The 22,160-nt window shown below is 47.2% G+C and overlaps 2 protein-coding genes across 3 annotated transcripts; both read right to left on the reverse strand.

Moving 5' to 3' along the window:
* Positions 1-387: 387 nt before the first annotated feature.
* Positions 388-4,803, reverse strand: CDK3 (cyclin dependent kinase 3). 2 transcript variants are annotated; one of them, XM_019980954.2, is made up of 8 exons: positions 4,666-4,803; positions 3,906-4,036; positions 3,503-3,580; positions 3,302-3,422; positions 3,019-3,189; positions 2,834-2,935; positions 2,359-2,562; positions 388-1,114 (listed from the first exon to the last, which is right to left on the reverse strand). In XM_019980954.2, the coding sequence occupies exons 2-8, from the start codon at positions 4,019-4,021 to the stop codon at positions 989-991; spliced, it is 918 nt and encodes a 305-aa protein (XP_019836513.2). In that variant the 5' UTR covers positions 4,022-4,036; positions 4,666-4,803; the 3' UTR covers positions 388-988. The 2 variants fall into 2 exon arrangements, with proteins under 2 accessions (XP_019836513.2, XP_019836514.2); XM_019980955.2 differs by lacking the exon at positions 4,666-4,803 and having other exon boundaries at positions 3,019-3,174; positions 3,906-4,617.
* TEN1 (TEN1 subunit of CST complex) lies at positions 4,767-16,772 on the reverse strand. The gene is made up of 3 exons (XM_019980956.2): positions 16,682-16,772; positions 12,997-13,154; positions 4,767-5,104 (listed from the first exon to the last, which is right to left on the reverse strand). The coding sequence occupies exons 1-3, from the start codon at positions 16,768-16,770 to the stop codon at positions 4,983-4,985; spliced, it is 369 nt and encodes a 122-aa protein (XP_019836515.1). The 5' UTR covers positions 16,771-16,772; the 3' UTR covers positions 4,767-4,982.
* Between the last annotated feature and the right edge of the window lie 5,388 nt (positions 16,773-22,160).

Raw genomic sequence — 22,160 nt, forward strand, 5'->3', positions numbered from 1 at the left:
GAGGGGGTTGAGTGAGGTGGTAAGCGGAAGTACACATTTTCATCTGCCCGGTCAGTCTACATCTTTTGGCTGGTTTCTCCTGGTGTCTTGTTCTCGTTTGAGAACAGAGTCGATATTTCTGGGGCGTGAGCAGGAGGGATGGCACTCCTAGGTGGGGAGTGGACACACCCAGCTGGCCCTGCTGGGAACGGGGACTTTCAGAGGACAGTGGCTCCTTTCACTCCGGGAAGGACCTGACAGGGGCACGTCTTGGAGGATCAGGGCCTCCCCACAGCCAGCTCAGGGCCACCCAGTTCAGGGCAGAAGCTGTCTCCAGCCCTCTGTCAACCTCCCCCTTGTTGGCACGTCCCCGGCGTCCCCCCAGAGCAGAGAGAAACACTAGAAAACTCAGGGATACATCACTTTTATTTTCTGTTCTTGAAGCCAGAGGCATACAAACATAAGCATATCCATGGCGAGAAGACAGCTACTTAGAACATCTGACCTCCCCTCGGGACAGGAAAAAGGCCTCTCCCCCTTGCTCCGCCTCCTGTTTTAACCTGGGACTCTTAACTGGAACTCAGCTCTTCCCCCATAACATTTTAAATCTAAAAACAACAGCTGGGGGGGGAACCCCTTCCTTGGGGGTCTTGCTCTGCAGCTGAGGGCAGGGCGGCCGAAGGGCACTAGGAGGGCCTTGCTGGCGGCCCAGGGAGGCTTTCTGCTCTCCTTGGCACCTGCCAGTCTGGTGCCCAGGGACCCCGCCTCTAACGGACCTCCTCAGGCAGGGGGCTTCTGTGCCCCTATCTTGAAAAGGGAAACCCAGCAAACAACACAGGAGCTTGCTAGCCTGCTGGCAGGACTAACCCAAACTCAGCCCTCGGACAGCTGATGCCAAACTGCTCTCTCCCCAGGTGTGTCCCCTTTCTTGGGGAGGGAATAGGGAGGCGGTGGGGGGGCGGGGGCAGCAGCTGCAGAGGGGCTTTGAGGCGGTGGGCCTCGCATGTTCTCAGCAGCAGAAACGCTCCAGCATACACTGGTGGGGCGCCGAGGAGGTCTCGGTGGACGAGAAGTAGGGGTGCGCCAGGGCGGCCTTGGCTGAGATCCGCCGGCTGGGGTTGTACTGCAGGAGTTGCTGTGGAGAGAGGAGGAGAGAGGCTGGGCCCCGGGTGTGGCCAGGGCCCCACAGCCCCAAAGCAGCTGCTTTCAAACCCAGAACCGCCCAAAGCCACTACCTCCCAGCTGGAGAACCAGTTCCAGACACTCCCGGAATCTGGGGACAAAGACTTTGTTCTAGTCCAGCCCTGTTGAGTCACCCCCTGTCTCCTTCATGCTACTGAGGCTGAGTCAGTCTCTCCTCGTCCTTAGAGAGCTTTCCAGGCTCCAGCCCACTTCTAGTCAAGACAGATCTAAGTATCAGGAAGAGGGGCCAAGCACGTCCAGGAAGTACGCTTGAGAGTGGGGCAGAAACAAAAGTCCCTAAACCCAGCTGGGGGGTAGAAGGACCTTCCCACCTTAAAGCAGCCAGGATGGAGGGTGAGGAGTCTTGGTGGGAAGTCCACTCTGCCCCCCAGCACTGGGTTGGGAGGCGCACACAGCCCTCAGGAAAGCTGGGCACACAGCATGAAGATAAACTTGCTGCCCTGCCTTCCTGTGACCCAACATCAGACTCAAGAGAAAAACGTGCTCTGAGTCTTTGGGGGCAAGAATGGATGCCTGGACCCCTCTGGGCATCCTGACGTGGGCCAGCCCAAGGGGTCAAGACGGTACACCTGGAGTGGTGACCAAAGACTGTGGCGGGGGCTGAGGAAGCGGGGAGGCAGCCCGCTTTGAATAATATCCACAGGAAAAAATTACCAAAACACAGGCCAACCAAGAGAAATGGCATATATCACAGTACAGGGCTTCCCAGCGGCAAAGAATCCGCCGGCCAGTGCAGGAGACGCGAGAGACCTGGGTTCAATCTCTGCGTTGGGACAATCCCCTAGAGTAGGAAATGGCAACCCACTCCAACATTCTTGCCTGACGAATCCCATGGACACAGAAGCCTGGTGGCTACAATCCAAAGGGTCACAGAGAGATGGACACGACTGAGTGACTGAGCACACACATACATCACAGCGTAAAAACAAAGCTAACTGGAAGAGAGCAGTTTTAAAAAGGACGACGAACATTGGACTTATTGTGGGAGAGGCTTCCAGGTGCAACTGATACACACAGGGACAAGCCAACTGTGTACAGAAGTCAGAAAAGAGCCCGGTTTGGCCCCAGAAGGAGCCAGGGTTACATAAGAGGCTGGATGACAAAGCACACACTTCTAGCGAGAGCAGCAGCTGGCATGAGGAAGCCTTGGCCTCCCTGCCGCCTACCTGTACCTACCAAGAGCAGGTCCTGGCCCTCGGGCTCCAGGTTGGGCACAACCTCCTCCAGCCCCTTACTGGTCCACTTGGGGAAACTGCCCTTATAATCAGGCAGCTGGGTGACTCCTGGCCACATGGCCTCACTGGGTGTCCCCAGGGTCCGAAAGATACGGAAGAGTTGGTCAATCTCAGAGTCGCCTGGAAACAGGGCTCTGCGGGTCACCTGGAATGGGGAAGGGGAGAAAGCGTGGGGTCTGTTCCCTTGTCATACAGAACCCAGTATCAGATGAGAAGCCAGACCAGGGAGGCACCTTCCAGACATCTTTCCCAGGGCTGTGCTAAAAATCCTGACCTTTTCTGGAAAAAGACCTTTAATGCAATCCCAAACACCCCTTAATCTACTTTTAATAGGAGATTCACAGCCCCCACGTCCCCCCACCCCAGGAGGACCCTGCCTGTGGCCTCCCTCTGGCCATGTTTATCCCTCTGTCTACCATCTCTGCAAAGATGCAACCGATGCTCCAGATATCCACAGCCGTGGAGTAGAACTTGCAGCCCAAGAGGATCTCAGGGGCACGATACCAGAGTGTCACCACCTGGGGGAACAAGAAAACAGTATCATTCAGGGTGGCTGGGTGCACAGGTGACCTCCCTTCCCTCCCACTGTGTCCCCTGGTACCTCATGGGTGTAGGTGCGCAGAGGCACCCCGAAGGCTCGAGCCAGTCCAAAGTCAGCCAGCTTGATGGTCCCCAACTCACTGATGAGCAGATTCTGGGGCTTCAAGTCTCGATGGATGACCCGATGCGTGTGGCAGAAGTTCACCCCCTGCAGCAGCTGGAAGAGGTAACTCTGGAACAGCGGGCAAGAGGAAGAAGGAGCTGGCAGAGCGGAGGTGGGCGGGGGCTGACTTGCTGGTCAAACAACGGCCCCCTTGCTGGTCAGCCCGTCCTTCTCCCGGTACCTTGACTAGGTGCAGGGGGAGCTCGGAGGCCGGGGTGGAGTCCATGTACTTCTTCAGGTCCTGGCTAAGGAACTCAAACACCAGGTAAAGCTTCTTCTCGCTGTGAACCACGTCCAGCAGCCTGGCCAAGCGGTACCAGTCAACACGCGGTTCCCAGTCGGGCTGGGACAGGCCCACTGCCCCATCCCCTGCCCACCTCACCTGACGATGTTGGGGTGCTTAAGCTCTTTGAGCAGGGAGATCTCCCTGATGGCAGTGCTTGGGACCCCCTCGGTCTCCCTGGAGGAGAGGAGGGTGCAGCAGTGGAGTGAGAAGCTGGGCAGGGTGCTTCTGCCAGCGGGCTGGGGAGGGTTGGGGGGCTGTTTTATATATAACATAAGGATGGCCCACCTCCTGGGCACGTGCCCTCCTGGGCACGTACTTATCACCCCCAGAGGCCCGGGGCAAAGCCTGGGCAGGGTGAGGATGAATGAGGGCTGCACCCCCACTACGTGAGTGAGCAGCAGTCAGAAAAGGAGTCGAATACAAGACTCTGAGATGAGGGTCAGGCGGATAGCTGGGTCACTCCAAACCAGGGGGTCTCAGAGGCTACCCCAGCACTCACAAATCCAGCCTGATCTTCTTGAGGGCCACGAGCTGCCCGGTCTCCTTGTTCATGGCCTTGTACACCACCCCATAGGTGCCCTCTCCGATCTTCTCCACCTTCTGGAACATGTCCATGTCCGCAGAGCTGCCCTGGAAACAGAGGGTGCCTGGGGCGTTCTCCCCTGTGCCCAGCACCCCTGCTGCCCCTTCAGCCTCACGGCACACCCTTGCTGGGCCTCCCCACCCAGGCGCCCGGGGTTCCTGAGGCCTGTGGCCCCCAGGGCTCACCCTGCTCTGCCGGCCAGGCAGACCAGGTCCAGGCCCGGCTCCCACCCTTTGCCCCAGCCCCAGCCCATCCCCAGGAACCTGTCATGGAGGGAGGCTGCAGCCCAGGCCAGGCAGGAACCCTCAGGCCCCAGGAAGCAGCTGCCCCAGAGCTGGGCTACAGAGCGCAGGAGGGTCCAAACTTCCCCTGCCCAGCACCCGCCCCTGCCTGGGTCCCGGCCCCAGGGTGGGAGGCTGCCCAGAGGGGCTGCCCTGGGGGGCCCAGGGTCAACTCGGGGCGGAGGTCAGGGGTCAGGAAGGGCTTCAGAAGTCACAGCGCCGCACTAGGCCGTGTGGCCAGGGTGAGGGGCTGAGCCCTGCCTGTTTGGAGATGCTCGGCCTCCTGAGGGCAGAACCTTGGCAGGAGCGGCCCCCGCTGTGTCCTGGGCCCCTCCACCCAGTCCTGGGCCACCCACCACAGCAGTCTCCCCTCAGGCCCTCAGCCCAGAATTCACCAGAAACCCTGCGATCCTGTGGCCTCTCTGCCAGGCAGGCTGCCTGCTCTGAGGCTCCCCCTCCTGGCCCCTGCCGGCACTGCACCACGTGCACGCACTGCTCAGTCACACCACTAGGCTTTATTCACGGGGACATTCTGGAACTCTCCAGGACCCACACGAGGCCCAGCGCCCGGCCTCAGAGCTCTAGGCTGCCCTCCCCTCGTCTCTCCAGACAAAGGCTGTCACTCGGAGGACGCTCCTGCATCTTCTCTGCAGCAGCTCCAGCATCTGGCCGGGCGGGAAGGTGGCATTCCCAGGAGCTCCTGGTTTGCTCTCTACTGGCCGCTGTCCCTCTCTTGCTGGTACAGCCTCTGCTCCCGGATGGCTTGTTCTAACAAGGGGAGGTTCATTCCTTCCACACACGTCAGCACCCGGGCCTTCACCACGCAGCTTCCGTCTGAAACACACAGACATCAAGACTCAGGCAGGGTCAGCAACGCACCCTTCAGAGGCATTCTGTTTCTCCTCAATTTATCCTCGGTCCTGAGTTTTGACAGAGAGTCTGACAGGGCACAGCTGAGAAGGATGGATACTGGCAACTTGTCTACCTGGGCCTCAGAACTGTTGGGCCCGCCACAAACTACAGACATGGAACTTAGGTGGGTGGCCTGAAAAGTCCACTTCTCCTGGGAGAAGGCCCAGAAAGATGTGGCCGCTGCCCCCCTCTTTTGTCACGCTAACTCCCGCCAGCTTCTCTGCAGGGCTCAAAGGCCCAGATTGAGGAAGGGCGTCTATCACATCCTAGTCCTCCATTTGTACCAGAGGGCCCCTTGGCATCATGGGAATCGAGGCAAAGAGAACCCCACACTGAAAAACAAATTCACCTATTTATTTGGCTGCGCCGGGTCTTGGTTTCGGCACATGGGATCTTCTATCTTCTCTGCGGCGTGTAAACTCTTAGCTGCAGCATGTGGGATCTAGTTCCCTGACCAGGGATCGAACCCAGGCTCTCTGCATTGGGAGCGTGAAGTCTTAGCCACTGGACCACCAGAGGAGCAGCCCCGTATTTTTTTTTTTTTTTTAATGAATACAGTTCCCAACAAACACAGAAGACTTTTAATGATATTAATAAAGCTCCTTAAGTTGTTGTTCCCCTCCCCACCCCCAGCCATGCTGCACAGCATGTTGGATCTTAGTTCCCTGATTAGGGATCACACCTGCGCCCCCTGCGTTGGGAGCATGGAGTCTTAACCACTGGACTTCCTGAGAACCCCATATTTAGTCAATCCAAGGGGAGAGTCTAGCCTAACAGGGGCAGATCATCCCACCCTGGACAAGCGGCAGTGGGTGCTTCTAGGAGATGCTGTGGTCACCCAGTGGAGAGGTTTGTCAACGTCCAGGTGACACCAAACAGGAAGGACATCTGGAGTTTGTCTTCCTAACAGTTTGTTTTTGTTTCCACTACGTTCTCTCTGCTCTCTGAGCACGTCAGTGAATACGATAAATGTTCTAGAACATTCTCCAGTCTTCTTTGATGCCGTTTTGAGATAGGAGCATTCTGTGGTTAGAGTCTATGCCTAACCTTCCTTCTAGTCTAGGCCACTTTATTGATTTAACACAGCCCGAGGGCAGAATTCAGAGGCTTCAACTGTCTACATTTCAAACTTTAACACAGTTAAACTGTGTTAAAGACGAACTCGTTTGAAACAAGAGGTTGCCTGTGTGTCATCAGCTTCTGTTGCCCCAGCACTTGGACTGCAAAGGCTGCTAAGCCTAGATCAAGTGGGCATGGGGCTGTCCATCTTTGAAAGGTCTATATAAATGGAATAAAAGAAGAGCATCTTAAGAGCAGGGGTGAGAGAAAGGAGCTGATGAACCCAAAGAAACAGTCATTTAGGGTAATCTCTTCTTGTAAAGATAAAAAGAACCCACAGCAAAGGAAAAGGGGCAGATAAAAAGAGCAACCAGAAGCCAGTGGGTTGAGGTGTGAGTCTGAGATAAGGAAGGGATGATATGGAAAAAACAGACCTTCTTTTAGGAAGTTTGACTGTGGAGGGAGGAGGGTCATAGCTAGGTAGATATAGAGCCAAACTTGATCGCTTATTGTTGTTGCTATTATTTTAATACAGAAGAGACTTAAGTGCTTTATATGCTGGAGGGAAGAACCAGTGGTAACAGGTTAAGGGTTCAGCTGAGAAAGCAAAGCCCCAGCAGGAGGGCCGGTGTTCATCACAGCACAGGGGCGCTGCGCCCCAGGCAGGAGGGAGCCTCCTCTCTCCCACGCTGGAGGAAAGGAGCTACTGATGGGTGCGGTTGTTGTTGTCCTTCAGTCACTAAGGCTCTTGGCAACCCTATGGACTGCAGCACACCAGGCTCCTCATCCTCCACTGTCTTCCAAAGTTTGCTCACGTTCGTGATGCCATCTAACCATCTCAACCTCATGGTGCTGATGCATATAATTATAGGGAAGACTGCTGCTGTGGCCTCAGTTTAACGTGGGATGTAGGAGGTGAGGAGATGTACTGGAAAGGACCAGGGAGGTGATGATGTAGGGGTTCCTGTGTGACAGGTGAATGCCTAGAGTAGCTGTGGCCCATTGGGGGTTGGGTGGGGGGGGGGTGGGGTGGGAAGGGGACTGATCACGACACGTGGAAGAAATTCTAGGCAGGTTCCAGCCAGAGGAGATAACAAACCTTGAAACCAGGGGAACCCCTGGAGCTTTGTGAACTTTCTACATCAACAGTTAGGTGGGACCTGAGACAGTGGCAATCAAATTGCCAACATCCGTTGGATCATTGAAAAAGCAAGAGAGCTCCAGAAAAACATCTACCTCTGTTTTATTGACTATGCCAAAGCCTTTGACAGTGTGGATCACAACAAACTGTGGAAAATTCTTAAAGAGATGGGAATACCAGACCACCTGACCAGCCTCCTGAGAAATCTGTATGCAGGTCAGGAAGCAACAATTAGAACTGGACATGGAACAACAGACTGGTTCCAAATTGGGAAAGGAGTACATCAAGGCTGTATATTGTCACCCTGCTTATTTAACTTATATGCAGAGTACATCATGAGAAACGCTGGGGTGGATGAAGCAGAAGTTGCAATCAAGATTGCTGGGATATCAATATCAATAATCTCAGACATGCAGATGACACCACCCTTATGGCAGAAAGCAAACAATAACTAAGCCTCTTGATGAAAGTGAAAGAGGAGAGTGAAAAAGTTGGCTTAAAACTCAACATTCAGAAAACTAAGATCATGGCATCTGGTCCCATTACTTCATGGTAAATAGATGGGGAAACAGTGGAAACAGTGACAGGCTTTACTTTTTTGGGCTCCAAAATCACTGCAGATGGTGACTGCAGCCGTGAAATTAAGACTTTTGCTCCTTGGAAGAATAGTTATGACCAACCTAGACAGCATATTAAAAAGCAGAGACATTACTTTGCCAACAAAGGTCTGTCTAGTCAAAGCTATGGTTTTTCCAGTAGTCAGGTATGGATGTGAGAGTTGGACTATAAAGAAAGCTGAGCGCTGAAAAATTGATGCTTTTGAACTGTGGTGTTGGAGAAGACTCTTGAGAGTCCCTTGGACAGCAAGGAGATCCAACCAGTCCATACTAAAGGAAATCAGTCCTGAACATTCATTGGAAGGACTGATGCTGAAGCTGAAACTCCAATACTTTGGCCACGTGATGTAAAGAACTGACTCATTTGAAAAGACCCTGATGCTGGGAAAGATTGAAGGTGGGAGAAGGGGACAACACAGGATGAAAAGGTTGGATGGCATCACCGACTCAATGGACCTGAGGCATTGGTGATGGACAGGGAGGCCTGGCGTGCTGTGGTCCATGGGGTCGCAAAGAGTCGGACACGACTGAGCAACTGAACTGAACCGAACCAAGAGGGTGGAGACTGGGGCTTAATCAGGAAGGAGCAATAGAAGGTGAGGGGCTGGAACTTCTGCTAGGAAAGCGATTGAAATGATAGCAAGGTCCAGCTGGAAGGGAGAGGAGGTCGGAGAAAATGGAGTCCAAAGTCTTCAGGTCCTGGTGGTGACGAGGCAGAGGGCAGAAAGATACCAAGGGTGGAACCCAGTTTCGGATGGCACAGGCGGGTGGTTTTGGGTGTGGAGGAAGCATGGGGTAGAGGTGCTTGGAGGCAGAACTGATCACCGCAGGGGCGGAGGGGGGAGGTGTGGGTGACAAACTTGAAGAGCTGGCTAGACTCTGGCCCTGCCTCTGGGTTTTGGGACACGGGAGACCTGGGAGGCTCCGCGTGGGAGGGGAACTGCTGTCTGGGACAAAAGCTAGGTTTCCGGAAAGTCCCAGAGAAGACGAGAGCACAGGAAAGGGGCTGGAAATAAAATAGTGACAATATAAAAAGCAGTAATTAATAAAGACAAAACAAAAATAGTAAAATATAAAAACAAACACATGCTTTATAGACCCTGGTAAAAAGATTTTTCAGCAAAGTGCAAACATGGAAAGCATTCCTCTCTTTAATTTGGTAATTCTTTACTGCAGAAGAGCTCAGAATGTCACTTCTGTCTTAAATAACAGAACTGGGTAACTGAGCAAGGAAACGTCATTTGGATTATAACATTACGAAGGTTCGAGAGGACACAAGAAAGGCCTACGAGGGGCAGGAAACCAGAAGAGGTGGGACTTATGATGAGAGCCCCAGGGCAGCCTGCGTCCTCACCCCTTAATCACTGGGCCAAAAGCCCTGAGCCCTGCAGGCTGTCCTGGCCTGCTCCAAGGGGCAGGCATTGGCATTTTCTCTCTTTTGCCCGCAAACATTTCAGAAAGATGACCTGAGGCAGCCTCTTATCTCTCCTCAGAACTGCAGACCTTGCCATGGGGCAGGGCCTGCGTCTGATTGACTTTTGTGTCCCCAGAGGACTTTGGACCTGGCTGGGGGGGCCAGACATGCCAACCCAGGCTGGAGGTCAGCGGCCACGGCAAAGCTCAGCCCACACTCTGCCCTCCCTCCTCACCGTTGTCTTTCTTCCCTGTGTCAGTCTCGAATGATGAGTCTGTATGCCTCAGAAATTAGAAACCGAGGGAAAATTTTTTTAGGAAAGAAAAAAAATATACAGATTGTGATGAAAAATGATGAGAAATGTGAAACTAGTTGGAGCCTAGGAAAAATGCTGCTGGATTATTGATTATAATATTGATTATTAGTCAAGCTGCTGGCTTGACTATTAAGCTTCCTGGGTTTGTTTGTTTTTGTCAAGCATACAGCCCAGCAAGGGACTTCCCTGGCAGTCCGGTGGTTGAGATTCCTCACTTTCAATGCGGGGGGCAGGGGTTTAATCCCTGGTTGGGGAACTAAGGTCTCACATGCCACATGGCATGGACAAAAAAATTTTTAGAAAGTAAAAAAAAAAAAAAAAAAAATGAATACATCAGGGCGGTACTGTCTTTGTTCTCACCAGAGGTCCACAGTTGATGGGTCAGCTCTTTGTAGTGTTTGATCAGCAGGGCAGGCCCAACTCCTGTGCTACATTCCCCACAAACTTCCACTTACAGATTTGAGCAGCCAGTGATAACAACTGTCACCTGGGTTTATTCTTTCCTCAGGGCTAGAATTTAATGGTTTCTCCTTATTCACTGTGATACTTCACTAAAGAACTTTCCCTGAACTAAAATCCATTCAGAAATAGGCGGGATAAAATCAAAGGAAGGAGGAGCAGGTTTAATGCAAGGAGGAGGAAGCCAATGACTAATTCCAGACCCATGGTCTCCAATAAATGGCATTTAGAAAAATAAAAAAGAAAGTAAGACAGAACTGTTGTAAAGACCTGGGATATGTAACCCAAAGGCAATGCGTGGATTTTGTTCAGCTCCTGCTTTTCAACTTAACTTTTTCTAAAAAGCCATTTTGGGACCAAGGAGGGGAATGAACAGGGACAAGCTATGTCCTAGAGTATATTAAGGACTAGCTATTAATTTTGTTGGGCGCAATCATGATTTTGTTAGAGATACACACTGAAGTATTTATGGATAAATAAAACAATGTCAAATTTGCTCTAAAATACACCAGCAACATAAGCAGGTAAGAGACTTCCCCGGGGGTCCAGTAGTCACGCTCCCAAGGCAAGGGGTGAGGGCTTAATCTTTGGCCTGGGAGCTAAGATCCTACGTACATCACAACGCAGGGAAAAGAAGGAAATGGATGTGGGCGATGAAGACACAGACCAGTGGAATGCGGACCTCTGCTGAATCTGGGCGGCAGGTACGTGGAGGCTCATTCTACTTTTGTGTATGTTTGATTTGAAAATGTTAAATTTTAAAATGTTATTTGGGTTGAATTTGGACTTTCCAGTTTTTTCCATTTTTCTTTCCACAAATAATTCTAAATGTCCACTCCAGGCCCTGGTCCCACCTTTGTTTCAACCTCTATCTCTGTATCTGCAATCAGACCTTTGAGTTCCAACTCCTAAGAGCTCCCAGGACTCCCTGCTAGGGCAGCCTCGGGTGATGTGGGCTAAGGTCAAACTGGAAATCGTTTATTCCAGGTCCTTTGTCCTCAATTCCACCCCTTCTCCTGATACTTCTTTCAAATCAATTAAGAGGGCAAGGACTCTGAGCTCAAAGGCTTAAGCCTGAATAAAGATTAACTTTTATTAAACCAAACATAATTAAAGTAAGCTCCATTTAATTGCTTTCTTCTAGTACATTTCATCCAGAGTTAAAAACCACTGAAACTTTCAGAAAGTAAGTTGGCAGTGTAAATAAAGAGACATATCCTTTGATGGAGCAATCCCACTTTTAGGAAACTACCCTGAAGAAATAATCAGAAAATGAACAAAAATTAGAACACAAGAGTATTAACTGTAGCGTTTTTAATATATATCGAAATAGATTTTTTTAAACTGGATTCCGCTCCCCCACCCCCGCCAGGCTATAAAGCAGTATATTTTCATTGTAAAATGCTAATAAAAGTATAGGGAATCCTACAGTTCTACCACCCAGACATAATTATTCTTAACATTTTGGTAAATGCTATTTCAAACTTTTGTATGTATAAAAATGTCCATCTAACAAAAGTGAGATCAAATGATACATGTTGTTTTATAAACTGCTTTTTCTTTAGTAAAATACTATGAACATCTTTTCATGTCAATAGATATGTTTATAACATCATTTTTGGTGGTTGTATAATATTCTCCAACTGAATATACCATAGTTTTTTAATGAATTAATGTACAGTGTGCTTATAAGAGCAAGAAATGGAAACAACACTGATGTCTAATGTTTGTGTGAATTAGTGCATGCGTGTGTGCGTGTGTGTGCATTCGTGCTCAGTTGCGTCCTACTCTGCAACCCCATGGACTATGGCCCACCAGGCTCCTCTGTCCATGGGATTTCCCTAGCAAGAATACTGGAATGGGTTGCCCTTTCCTCCTCCAGGGGATTTTCCTGATCCAGGGGTTGAACCCAATTCTCCTGTGTCTCCTGCATTGGCTGGTAGATTCGTTACCACTGAGCCACCTGGGAAGCCCTGTGTGAATTAGTATATACATCTAATCTGATGCTGGGAGGGACTGGGGGTAGGAGGAGAAGGGGACGACAGGGGATGAGACGGCTGGATGGCATCACCGACTCGATGGACATGAGTTTGAGTGAACTCCGAGAGTTGGTGATGGACAGGGAGGCCTGGCGTGGTGTGATTCATGGGGTCGCAAAGGGTCGGACACGACTGAGCGACTGAACTGAACTGAATCTATAAAATATTATATAGCCATTAAATACTTTAGAAAAAATTTCAAGACACAGAGGAATCTTAAGAAATAATGTTAAACTAGAATAACCAAATACAAGATGTTATAGTTATATAAACCATAGGACAAAAATGGCACACGGACGGCCAGAGACGGAGGCAAAGAATCCAAGTATCCAGGTTTTAAAGTTTTGCAACCTTCTACTCCCGATGCCATGGAGATTCTCCCAGGTTGCTTCTTTTCTATTTCTCTCACCCTGACTCCCTGGCCTCTTACTCTAGCCCCTCTTACTTCTTGGCTTCTTACTCCAACCTCTCTGGGTCTTGGTTTTCTCATCTATGAAATAGCCATAAGATAACTCAGATTAAGGGCTTGTGAGTAGATTCAAAAACTTTTAAGCAAACCACAAGCCTGGCACATTCTAGACCTTCAGAAATGAAGGCTTTCTCTCCCTGCTTTCTCGCTCCCCTATGGCAGGTCCACTGGAAAGGCAATCACATCTCTTTCCCTTGAGTCCCTACTGATATGGAAGGAATGTTAACCTCAGTGAGGGACCCACGCTGGGTTAGAAGCCAGGCCCAAGCACCCAAGAGCCTATGTGAGGTCAAGGCTTACCCTTCTGGTGCTCCAGTTCCCCAAGGACAGTGTAGAGGGAGCCCAGCTGGGCTTGGAACGGCTCCACCAACTTGGTACAGATGAGGATTGGGTGCTGGTCAGATCTGAGTTGAGCCATCAGGGTTACTTGGGACTGGGTCATGTCGTAGCTGCACAACCTGCAGGTCAGGGTACATGGGATCATTTCCATCCCTTGACAGAATCACCCCAAGGCTCAAAAGGTTCTGGGAGGCCAGGATGTCCATGGGAAAATGTTCAGCCCCGCTCGGATCAGAGAAATTAAAGTGGTAGCAACAGAAAACATTGTTTTGGCCCATATAATTGAAGTATAAATTACATTCATTAAAAGACATCTGTTTGAGACTTTCCTGGTGGTCTGGTGGCTAAGACTCCAAGTTCCCAATGCAGTGGCCCAGGTATCAATCCCTGGTCAGGGAACTAGATCCTACATGCCTCGACCAAGAGTTTGCATGCCATGACTAAAGATCCCGAGGGCCGCAACTAAGACTCAGTGCAGCCAAATACATAAAAATTATTTTTAAAAAAATTTAAGGGACTTGTTCATTGACTGTTGACAAAAGTATCCACTGTGCAAGGGAGAACCCCAATCTAGCTTTGGCACATTTCCATCACCCACCAAAATCCCCTTGTGCCCCTCTGAACTCAGTCTTCCCATCTCCCACATCAGGCAATCACTGATCTGTTCTTGGTCTCCACAGATGAGCTTTCCTGCTTAAGCATCTCATGTGAATGGAACCCAAAAGCATGTATCCTTCTGTGTCTAGCTTCTTTGATTCAGCATAATGGTTCTGAGACCCATCTATGTGTTTCATAAATCAGTAGCTTGCTCCTTTTTGTATTGCTTGTTAGCACTCTGTTGAATGGACTAATACATTATTATTATCCATTTACCAGCTGATTTAGTCTGCTTATGAACTTGTGCTGAACATGTTTTCATTTCTCGTGGGGAAATACCCAAGTGGCATTTCTGGGTTGCATGGTCAATCTGTTTAAAGGAAACTGCCAAATTATTTTCCAAAGTGGTGGTGTCACTTTACTTGCCCCCCAGCAATGTATGAGGGTTCTAGTTACTCCAAATCCTTGCCAGCACTTGATATGGTTCGTCTTTTAGCCACTCTAGTGAGCATGAGATGCCATATCATTGTCGTTTTAATTTGCATTTCCTTAATGACGCATGATGTTGAACAAATTTTCATGTGTTTATCTGTGATCTGGATATCTTCTCTGATAGTGCTTGTTGAAATCTTTTACCTATTTAAAAATTAAATTATTTATTAGGAATTCCTTGGTGGTCCAACTGTTAGGACTCTGCACTTACACTGCTGAGGGCCTGGGTTCAATCCCTTGTCAGGGAAAAAAGATCCCACAAGCCACATGGTGTGGCCAACAAAATAAAAAATATATAAATAAAAATTAAGTTCTTTATGTTCTTATTATTGGATTATATGAGTTCTTCATATATTCTAAATACAAATCATTTGTTGAATATATACAATATACATACACACATCACTCCCAAACATCTCCCTGTTTGTGGCTTGCCTTTTAATCTTCTTGATGGTATCTTTTGATGAGAAGCTTTTAATTTTGTTGAAGTCCAAATTTATTCATTATTGCTCCTTTATGGCTTTTGTTTTCTGAGTCCGGGAAATCTTTGCCTGTCTCAAGGTGTATGTGAAGATCTTCTATTTTCTTCTAAACAATTTTATAGTTTTATCTTGTACATTGATGATCCAGTTAGAATAATTCATGTGTGTGTGTGCTTGGGGTAGGGATCAAGTTCTCTTTAACCTCCATAAGAATAACCACTGGACCCACCAGAGAAGTCCCATTAATGAGTTTGGTATCCATGCTCCTAACCATCACTCTTCTTTGGGGCCACCCAGTCCCCAAAGTACTTCATGTGCTCAAGCTCTTGGAGGTGGAGGCAGGGGGGAGGGTAGACTCCCATTTCCACACACCTGCTCTGATTCTGTGCTGTTGGAGAAGACTCTTGACTGCAAGGAGATCCAACCAGTCCATCCTAAAGGAAATCAGTCCTGAATATTCTTTGGAAGGACTGATGCTGAAGCTGAAATGCCAATACTTTGGCCACCTGATGGGAAGAACTGACTCATTTGAAAAGACCCTGATGCTGGGAAAGATTGAAGGTGGGAGGAGAAGGGGACGACAGAGGATGAGATGGTTGGATGGCATCACCGACTCAATGGACATTGAGTTTGAGTAAACTCTGGGAGTTGGTGATGGACAGGGAGGCCTGGAGTGCTGCAGTCCATGGGGTTGCAAGGAGTCGGACACGACTGAGCGACTGAACTGAACTGAACTTATATGTCTCCAAGACAGGCCCCAATGATTCTATTTTTTTTTTTTTTTTTGGTCACACTAGGTCTTTGTTTCGGCACGTGGGCTCTTCCTTGTGGTTCTCAGGCTTAGTTGCCCTGCAACATGTGAGATCTTAGTTCCCCACCCAGGGATCAAACCTGTGTCCCTGCATTGAAAAGTGGATTCTTAGCCACTGTACCACCAGGGAAATCCCTCCAGTGATTCTTATCTCCTGGCATGCACATCCCTGTGCAACCTCCTATCATCCTAACTAGTGCTGACTTTCGTGTAACCAATAAAACATTGCAGAGATGACTTAGAGTGATTTCTGAGATGAGGTCATTGATACTGTGGCTTTATCTTTGCTGGCTCTGTTGAGTTACTCCTTCTGGAGCAAGTCAGCTGCCAAATTATGAAGACCTTCAAGCAGCCATATACTGAAATCCGTATTTTTGAGAAAGTGAGCCTGCGTGACGAGAGGCAGCACAAAACTGCCAAACATGTGAGTAAGTCCCTGTAGAATCAGATCCTCTAGCTGCATGCCAGCCTTCAGATGCTGGCAGCCCTGGCCAACATCTCAATTATAATCTTCAAAGCCAGTCTGAGCCAGAATCACCCAACAAAGCCATTTCCTAATTCCTGACCCACGGTACATATGAAAAAGATAAACTTTTGTGGTCATTTGAAGCCACTAAATTTTGGGGCGATTTGTTACCCAGCAATATGTGACTAGGGGCTTCCCTGGTGGCTCAGAAGGTAAAGAATCTGCCTGCAATGCAGGAGACCAGGGTTTGATCACTGGGTTGGGAAGATGCCTTGGAGAAGGGAATAGCTACCTAGACTAGTATTCTTGCCTAGAGAATTCCATGGACATAGGAGCCTGGTGGGCTACAGTTGCAAAGAGTCAGAAAGAGTCGGACATGAGTGAGTCACTAACACTGCACTGAAATATGTGACTAACACAGTATATATATTTATACACATATTGTGTGTATACACACCCACGTATACACATACATACACACATGAAAAAGCATATAATCAACAAAAGGTTAATGGTCGGTGATTTTTGCTGGCTTTCTTTACACGTTTACAGATTATCAACATTTCTTACATTGAATATACATTGATTTTTTTAGTATTTTTTAAATAATTAGATAAAATTATAAGAATTTTGCTTTTTAAAACAATTTTGAAACTATAATAAATTTAAAATATAAAATAAATCATTTAAAAATAATTAAAAACATATAATTTAAAAATAATTTTAAAACTATATTAAAAGACTCCATTTTTTTTTTAAACACTCCCCCCAACACCACATGAAGAAAAACATTCTCACCTGCCAAATGTCCTCAGTGTGTCCCCATCAGGAACCTGGCCAGCACTGACCTCCCAGGGGAAGAAATAGGTCCCGGGTTTGGGCAGCATTACTGCTCCTGTAACCAAATAGTTGACATAGACTTTTGAAGATAATGATAAACTAAGCCAACCACGAGATGGAGATTAACAGAAGTGAGACCAGCAACATGTGAAAAGCTAGTTCCAGGGGGAGGTGCTTCAAAATTTAAAAAGATTTTTTGATAGATCTATGTGGAAAGTGTATTTGTTGTTGTTTAGCTGCTAAGCTGAGTCTGACTCTCTTGTCACCCCACGGACTGTAGCCAGCCAGGTTCCTCTGTCCATGAGATTTCCCAGGTAAGCATACTGGAGCAAGTTGCCACTTCCTTCTCCAAGGGATCTTCTCGACCCAGGGATAGATAGAAACTGTGTCTCCTGCATTGGCAGGAGGATTCTTTACCACTGAGCCACCTGGGAATTCAGAGAGTGTATTATTCCCACTCTAATTCCTATGCAACCGTTTCCCTCCTCAAGCCCCTAAAAGGGTCAGTAAAAGGCAGATAGTAATGTGACTTCTGTCACTACTGACCTCTGCCATCCTAGTATGAAAACTCTCGTAGCCAATACATAATGAATAAGTGTACTTTATTTCCTGCCAACTTTATTTACAAAAACATGCAATGGGTTGGCTTGGCCCATGCTGATGTTTGCCAATCTCTGCCAAGGTGAACCTGTTTTCATAAAATTTTTATCTTTTCATTATTCAAATAAAGACAAAGATGAGTATATCTTTATTTCCCACCTATACTACAGTATACATGCTGTTCTTGATTTTTTTTCACTTAATATATTTTGACACTTTCATAGTTGTACATAAAGGGTGTCTTCACATTTTAAAATAAACTTTTCATTTTTGAATGATTTTCATTTTTTTCAAAATGTTAGATAAGCGGGGATTCAGGACTAACTAAAGGCATCCTGACTAAAGGACTTTCCTGGTGGCTCAGATGGTAAAGCGTCTTCCTACAGTGAGGGAGACCCGGGTTCAATCCCTGGGTGGAGAAGATCTCCTGGAGAAGGAGATGGCAACCCACTCTAGTATTCTTGCCTGGAAAATCCCATGGACAGAGGAGCCTGGGAGGCTACAATCCATGGGGTCACAAAGAGTGGGACACGACTGAGCGACTTCACTTTCACTTTCAAAGGCATCCTGAAAGTGTTGGTCTTCAACTGTTTCTGGATTGGGCAAGCAAGTGGAGATCTGAGCCAAGAAAATAGTAAGTAAATAATTTCAAGATCCTTCTGAAAATCGGATGACACAGCTCTATTCCCCAAGTTTAATGTAATCTAGACTCTTGCACAAGTGTTTGCAATATCCTCTAGCAAGGCGGTTATAGGGGATGGTTGTTGACCCATGCTCCATGGTCATGTCAGTATCGTGTGCCAACAATGAGTTTGGCCAGTGTAGCGGAGAAGCGACTTACTCAGGGGTTCCTCCAAACACAGACATCCTTCATAGCTGCGACCTTTGAGAGAGCTATCTGGCTACCAGAGACGGTCCCCTAATCATCTCTGGCCTGAGAGAGAAACAAAAAACAGAACCAAACCCCCAAAACAGTCAAGAGAAGGAAAAAATATAGTGGTTGCTGTTGTTGATAATGGGGACAATCCCACCCAATCTAGCAAAATGCTGAAACTTGAGAATCTTTTTTAAAGTAATTCTTCTACTCTCAAGTACCATGTATAAGTTAAACTATAATTAACTAGGTCATTAATTTTAATTTTTAAAATTACCATGCAGAAGCACTGATTACCATGGAATATGAATAATGGAATAATTACCATTATTAATGGTAATGGTAAATATGAATAATTACCGTGGAAATCTGAATAATAGTACAACGTGTACTTCAAGCCTTTTCATTCCTCAAGGTAAAATATCCACTTCTAGGAGAAAAATCCATGGTATGAAAAATATTCTTCTTTTTAAATGGTAATTATAGTTAAACTATAATTAACTAGGTCATTAATTTTTATTTTTAAAATTACCATGCAGGAGCACAGGCTCCAGGCATGTGGGCTTCAGCAGCTGCAGCACACAGGCTCAGCAGTTGTGGTTCCTGGGCTTTGTTGCTCCTCCTCAGGCGGAATCTTCCCAGACCAGGGGTCAAACCTGTGTCCCCTGCATTGGCAGGCAGATTCTTATCCACTGTACCATCAGGTAAGCCCTCTTTTGTACATTTTAACCTCAATTTTTTCCTTCAAACAAAAGTTGCTATGTGCTTATTCAGATATTTCTGTTGACTTAATAAGCACAGCTGGCTCCATAAATCATTATCCATATATTATCACACATTCAGGAACATTTCTGTGAAGATATATCAGAACAGGCTTCTCTCGTGGCTCAACTGGATTTCAAACAATCTCTCTAGAAATCTGAATAATGGTACAACCTGTACTTCAAGCCTTTTCATTCCTCAAGGTAAAATATCCACTTCTAGGAGAAAAAATCCATGGTATGAAAAATATTCTTCTTTTTAACGACTGGGAGGTTTGAAAATACTGTTCAGGAAGGGTGGTGACCCAGTGACTGCTTCTGACTGCTTCTTTCATCTTTTCTGAAGGAACTGCCCAGGTTTCTTCAATGGGATTGAAGATCAGAAAAGAAACACTTATAACTAAGTTCATCATAGCTTTTGTCGGCTTAGGACTTGTTTCTTGTGGACAAGAAACTGTATCATACACGTTTACCGCTCCACAATTAGAACAGGTTACTGGTTTATCACAAAAAGGTAAGGATATAACTCAGGAACAACCAAAAAGAAGAGACGCATAGAACACAGGAGGCGGGGTGGGCTGTGGTGCTTCTATGCCCTTTCCTGTCACTTGCGCAGCCAAGCCCTGTGTTCACCAACCCAGAAGTCATTCATTCATGTGTTTACAGTTACAATTCTTTGTTAGTCTTATAATACACAATGAATCGCCATTGTTAAAACTCAAGTTACGTCACATGATTTGACCTATGGCCTCAAAAGATTCTATCACATGCGGATTACTTCCAATTTAAGTGTGATCTCAACTAAATGAATTTTACAGTGACAAAAGAAAATGACTACTTCACTACGCCTTTAAACGTTCTGCAATCACCAGAGTAGAAGTAAATTCAGGGAAGAATCATCAACGGATGTGAAAAGTTATTGGGAAAAAGTCTGAAGAACAGGTTATTCAGGGACTTCCCTGGTGTCCAATGGCTAAGACTCCACACTCCCCATGCTGGGGGTGCCAGTTCGATTCCTGGTCAGGGAACTAGGTCCCACGTGCTGCAACTAAGAGTTTGCGTGCCTCAACTAAACAGCCTGCAAACCGCAACAAAGACTGAGGATCCTGCGCACCGCAACTATGATCTGGTGCGGCCAAATAAATAACATCTTTTAAAAAGATAAAGAACAGGATATGTATATGGTCTCAACAAGCATCTCCCACAGACTACTTATTTATTAATCACAAAGGGGAAAATAGTCTAGTTCACAGTGAAGAAAGTGAGCAAATACAACCTTCATGTGCCCCCTGGATGTGATGCTCAGAGAAGGACACGTTGCTTCTGTGATATTCCTGTAGAAAATGCATAATCCGAATCTAATCATGAAGAAATATCAGACAAATCTGAATTGAGAGACTGTCCACAAAGCAAGTGTCAAAATCACGGAAGACAAATCACTCTGGTTAAAAGAGGCTCAAGTGATGTTAGATGGCATCACCGACCCGGTGGACATGAATTTGAGCAAACTCCAGAAGATAGTGAAGGACAGGGGAATTTGGCATGCTGCAGTTCACGGGGTCACAAAGAGTCAGACACAACTTCAACAACAACAACAAACTTTTGGACGACTGTTAAAGGTAGAATTCCTGCCCCCGCACAAAAAAAAGTAAAGTTGAAGTCATAACCCCCAGGACCTCAGAATGTGACTTTCTATAGAGATTCTTCAGAGGTAACCACGTTAAAATGAGGTCATTCCTGAGGGCCTCATCCAGTATGACTGGTATCTTTCTAAAAAGGGAAAGGTCTGAACAGGGACGGACACCCACAAAAGGAGGAAGCCAGGTGAAGATGGAAGTCAGAGATACTACACAAGCCAAGGAACACCGACGATTGCCAGCAAGCTATCAGAAGCTGAGAGGCATGGAGCAGGTACTCATTCACAGCCTCAGAAGGAACCACCCTGCTGACACCCTGACTGTAACTTCTGGCTTCCAGAATCCTGACACAACAAATCCCTGTTGATTAAGCCACTTGGTCTGTGGTGCTTTGTTATGGTAGTCCTAGCAAACTAATACAGCTAAATATAATTCATGATCCATGGACCTTGGTTGGGAGGAAAAAATTGTGATAAAGGACTTCATTGGACAATTATAAGTCTACAGAAAGGTTTGGAATAGTATTGTATCGACATTACATGTCCTTAATTTGATAACTGCCGTTATCCTGTTCACTGTGACCATTTATGTCCTCTCCCAGGGAGAGGAAATAGACAAAAGAGGACAATGTTTCAACCAGAACCAAGTCCTATGGCTTTAATACTACCTACCAGCCACCCTCTCTATCTCTTAGAGCCCCTTTGTCTTCCATATGCTTAAGCCAGGAGTCATTCTTTTTGATATCTACTTATGTATTTATTTATTTATTTGGCTGCTCTGGGTCTTAGATGCCACATGGGATCTTTGCCGTGGCCTGTGGATCTAGTTCCCTGACCAGGGACCTGATCCAGGCTCCCTGCATGGGGAGCTTGAACTCTTAGTCACTGGACCACCTGGGAAGTCCCTTGTTGTTCAGTGGCGAAGCTGTCTCTGAATCTTTGCGATCTCATGGACTGTAGCATGCCAGGCGCCTCTGTCTTCCACCATCTCCCGGAGTTTACTCAAATTCAAGTCCATTGAGTCCGCGATGCTATCTAACCATCTCATCCTCTGCCGCCTCCTTCTCCTTTGCCCTCAATCTTTTCCAGTATAGGAGCTTTCCCAATAAGTTGGGTCTTTGCATCAGGTGGCCAAAGTATTGGAGCTTCAGCTTCAGCAAAAGTCCTTCCAATGAATATTCAGGGTTGATTTCCTTTAGGACTGACTGATTTGATCTCCTTGCAGTCCAAAGGATTCTCAAGAGTCTTTGCCAGCACAGTTTGAAAGCATCAGATCTTTGGTGCTCATCTTTCTTCATGGTCCAACTCTCACATCTGTACATGACTGGAAAAACCACAGCTTTAACTATATGGACCTTTGTCGGCAAAGTGAGGTCTTTGCTTTTTATTACGCTGTCTAGGTTTCTCATAGGATTCCTTCCAAGGAGCAAGCATCTTTTCATTTCAAGGCTGCAGTCACCGCCCTCAGTGATTTTGGAAGTCTCTTAACCACTTATTAGAACTGTTAAAATTACAAGTCTCCATTGGCCATAATGCCACGTGGGATCTGTGCCTGTTTTGCCATCA

The sequence above is a fragment of the Bos indicus genome, chromosome 19, assembly GCF_029378745.1.
Source record: "Bos indicus isolate NIAB-ARS_2022 breed Sahiwal x Tharparkar chromosome 19, NIAB-ARS_B.indTharparkar_mat_pri_1.0, whole genome shotgun sequence".
In the NCBI taxonomy this organism is placed as follows: Eukaryota; Metazoa; Chordata; class Mammalia; order Artiodactyla; family Bovidae; genus Bos; species Bos indicus.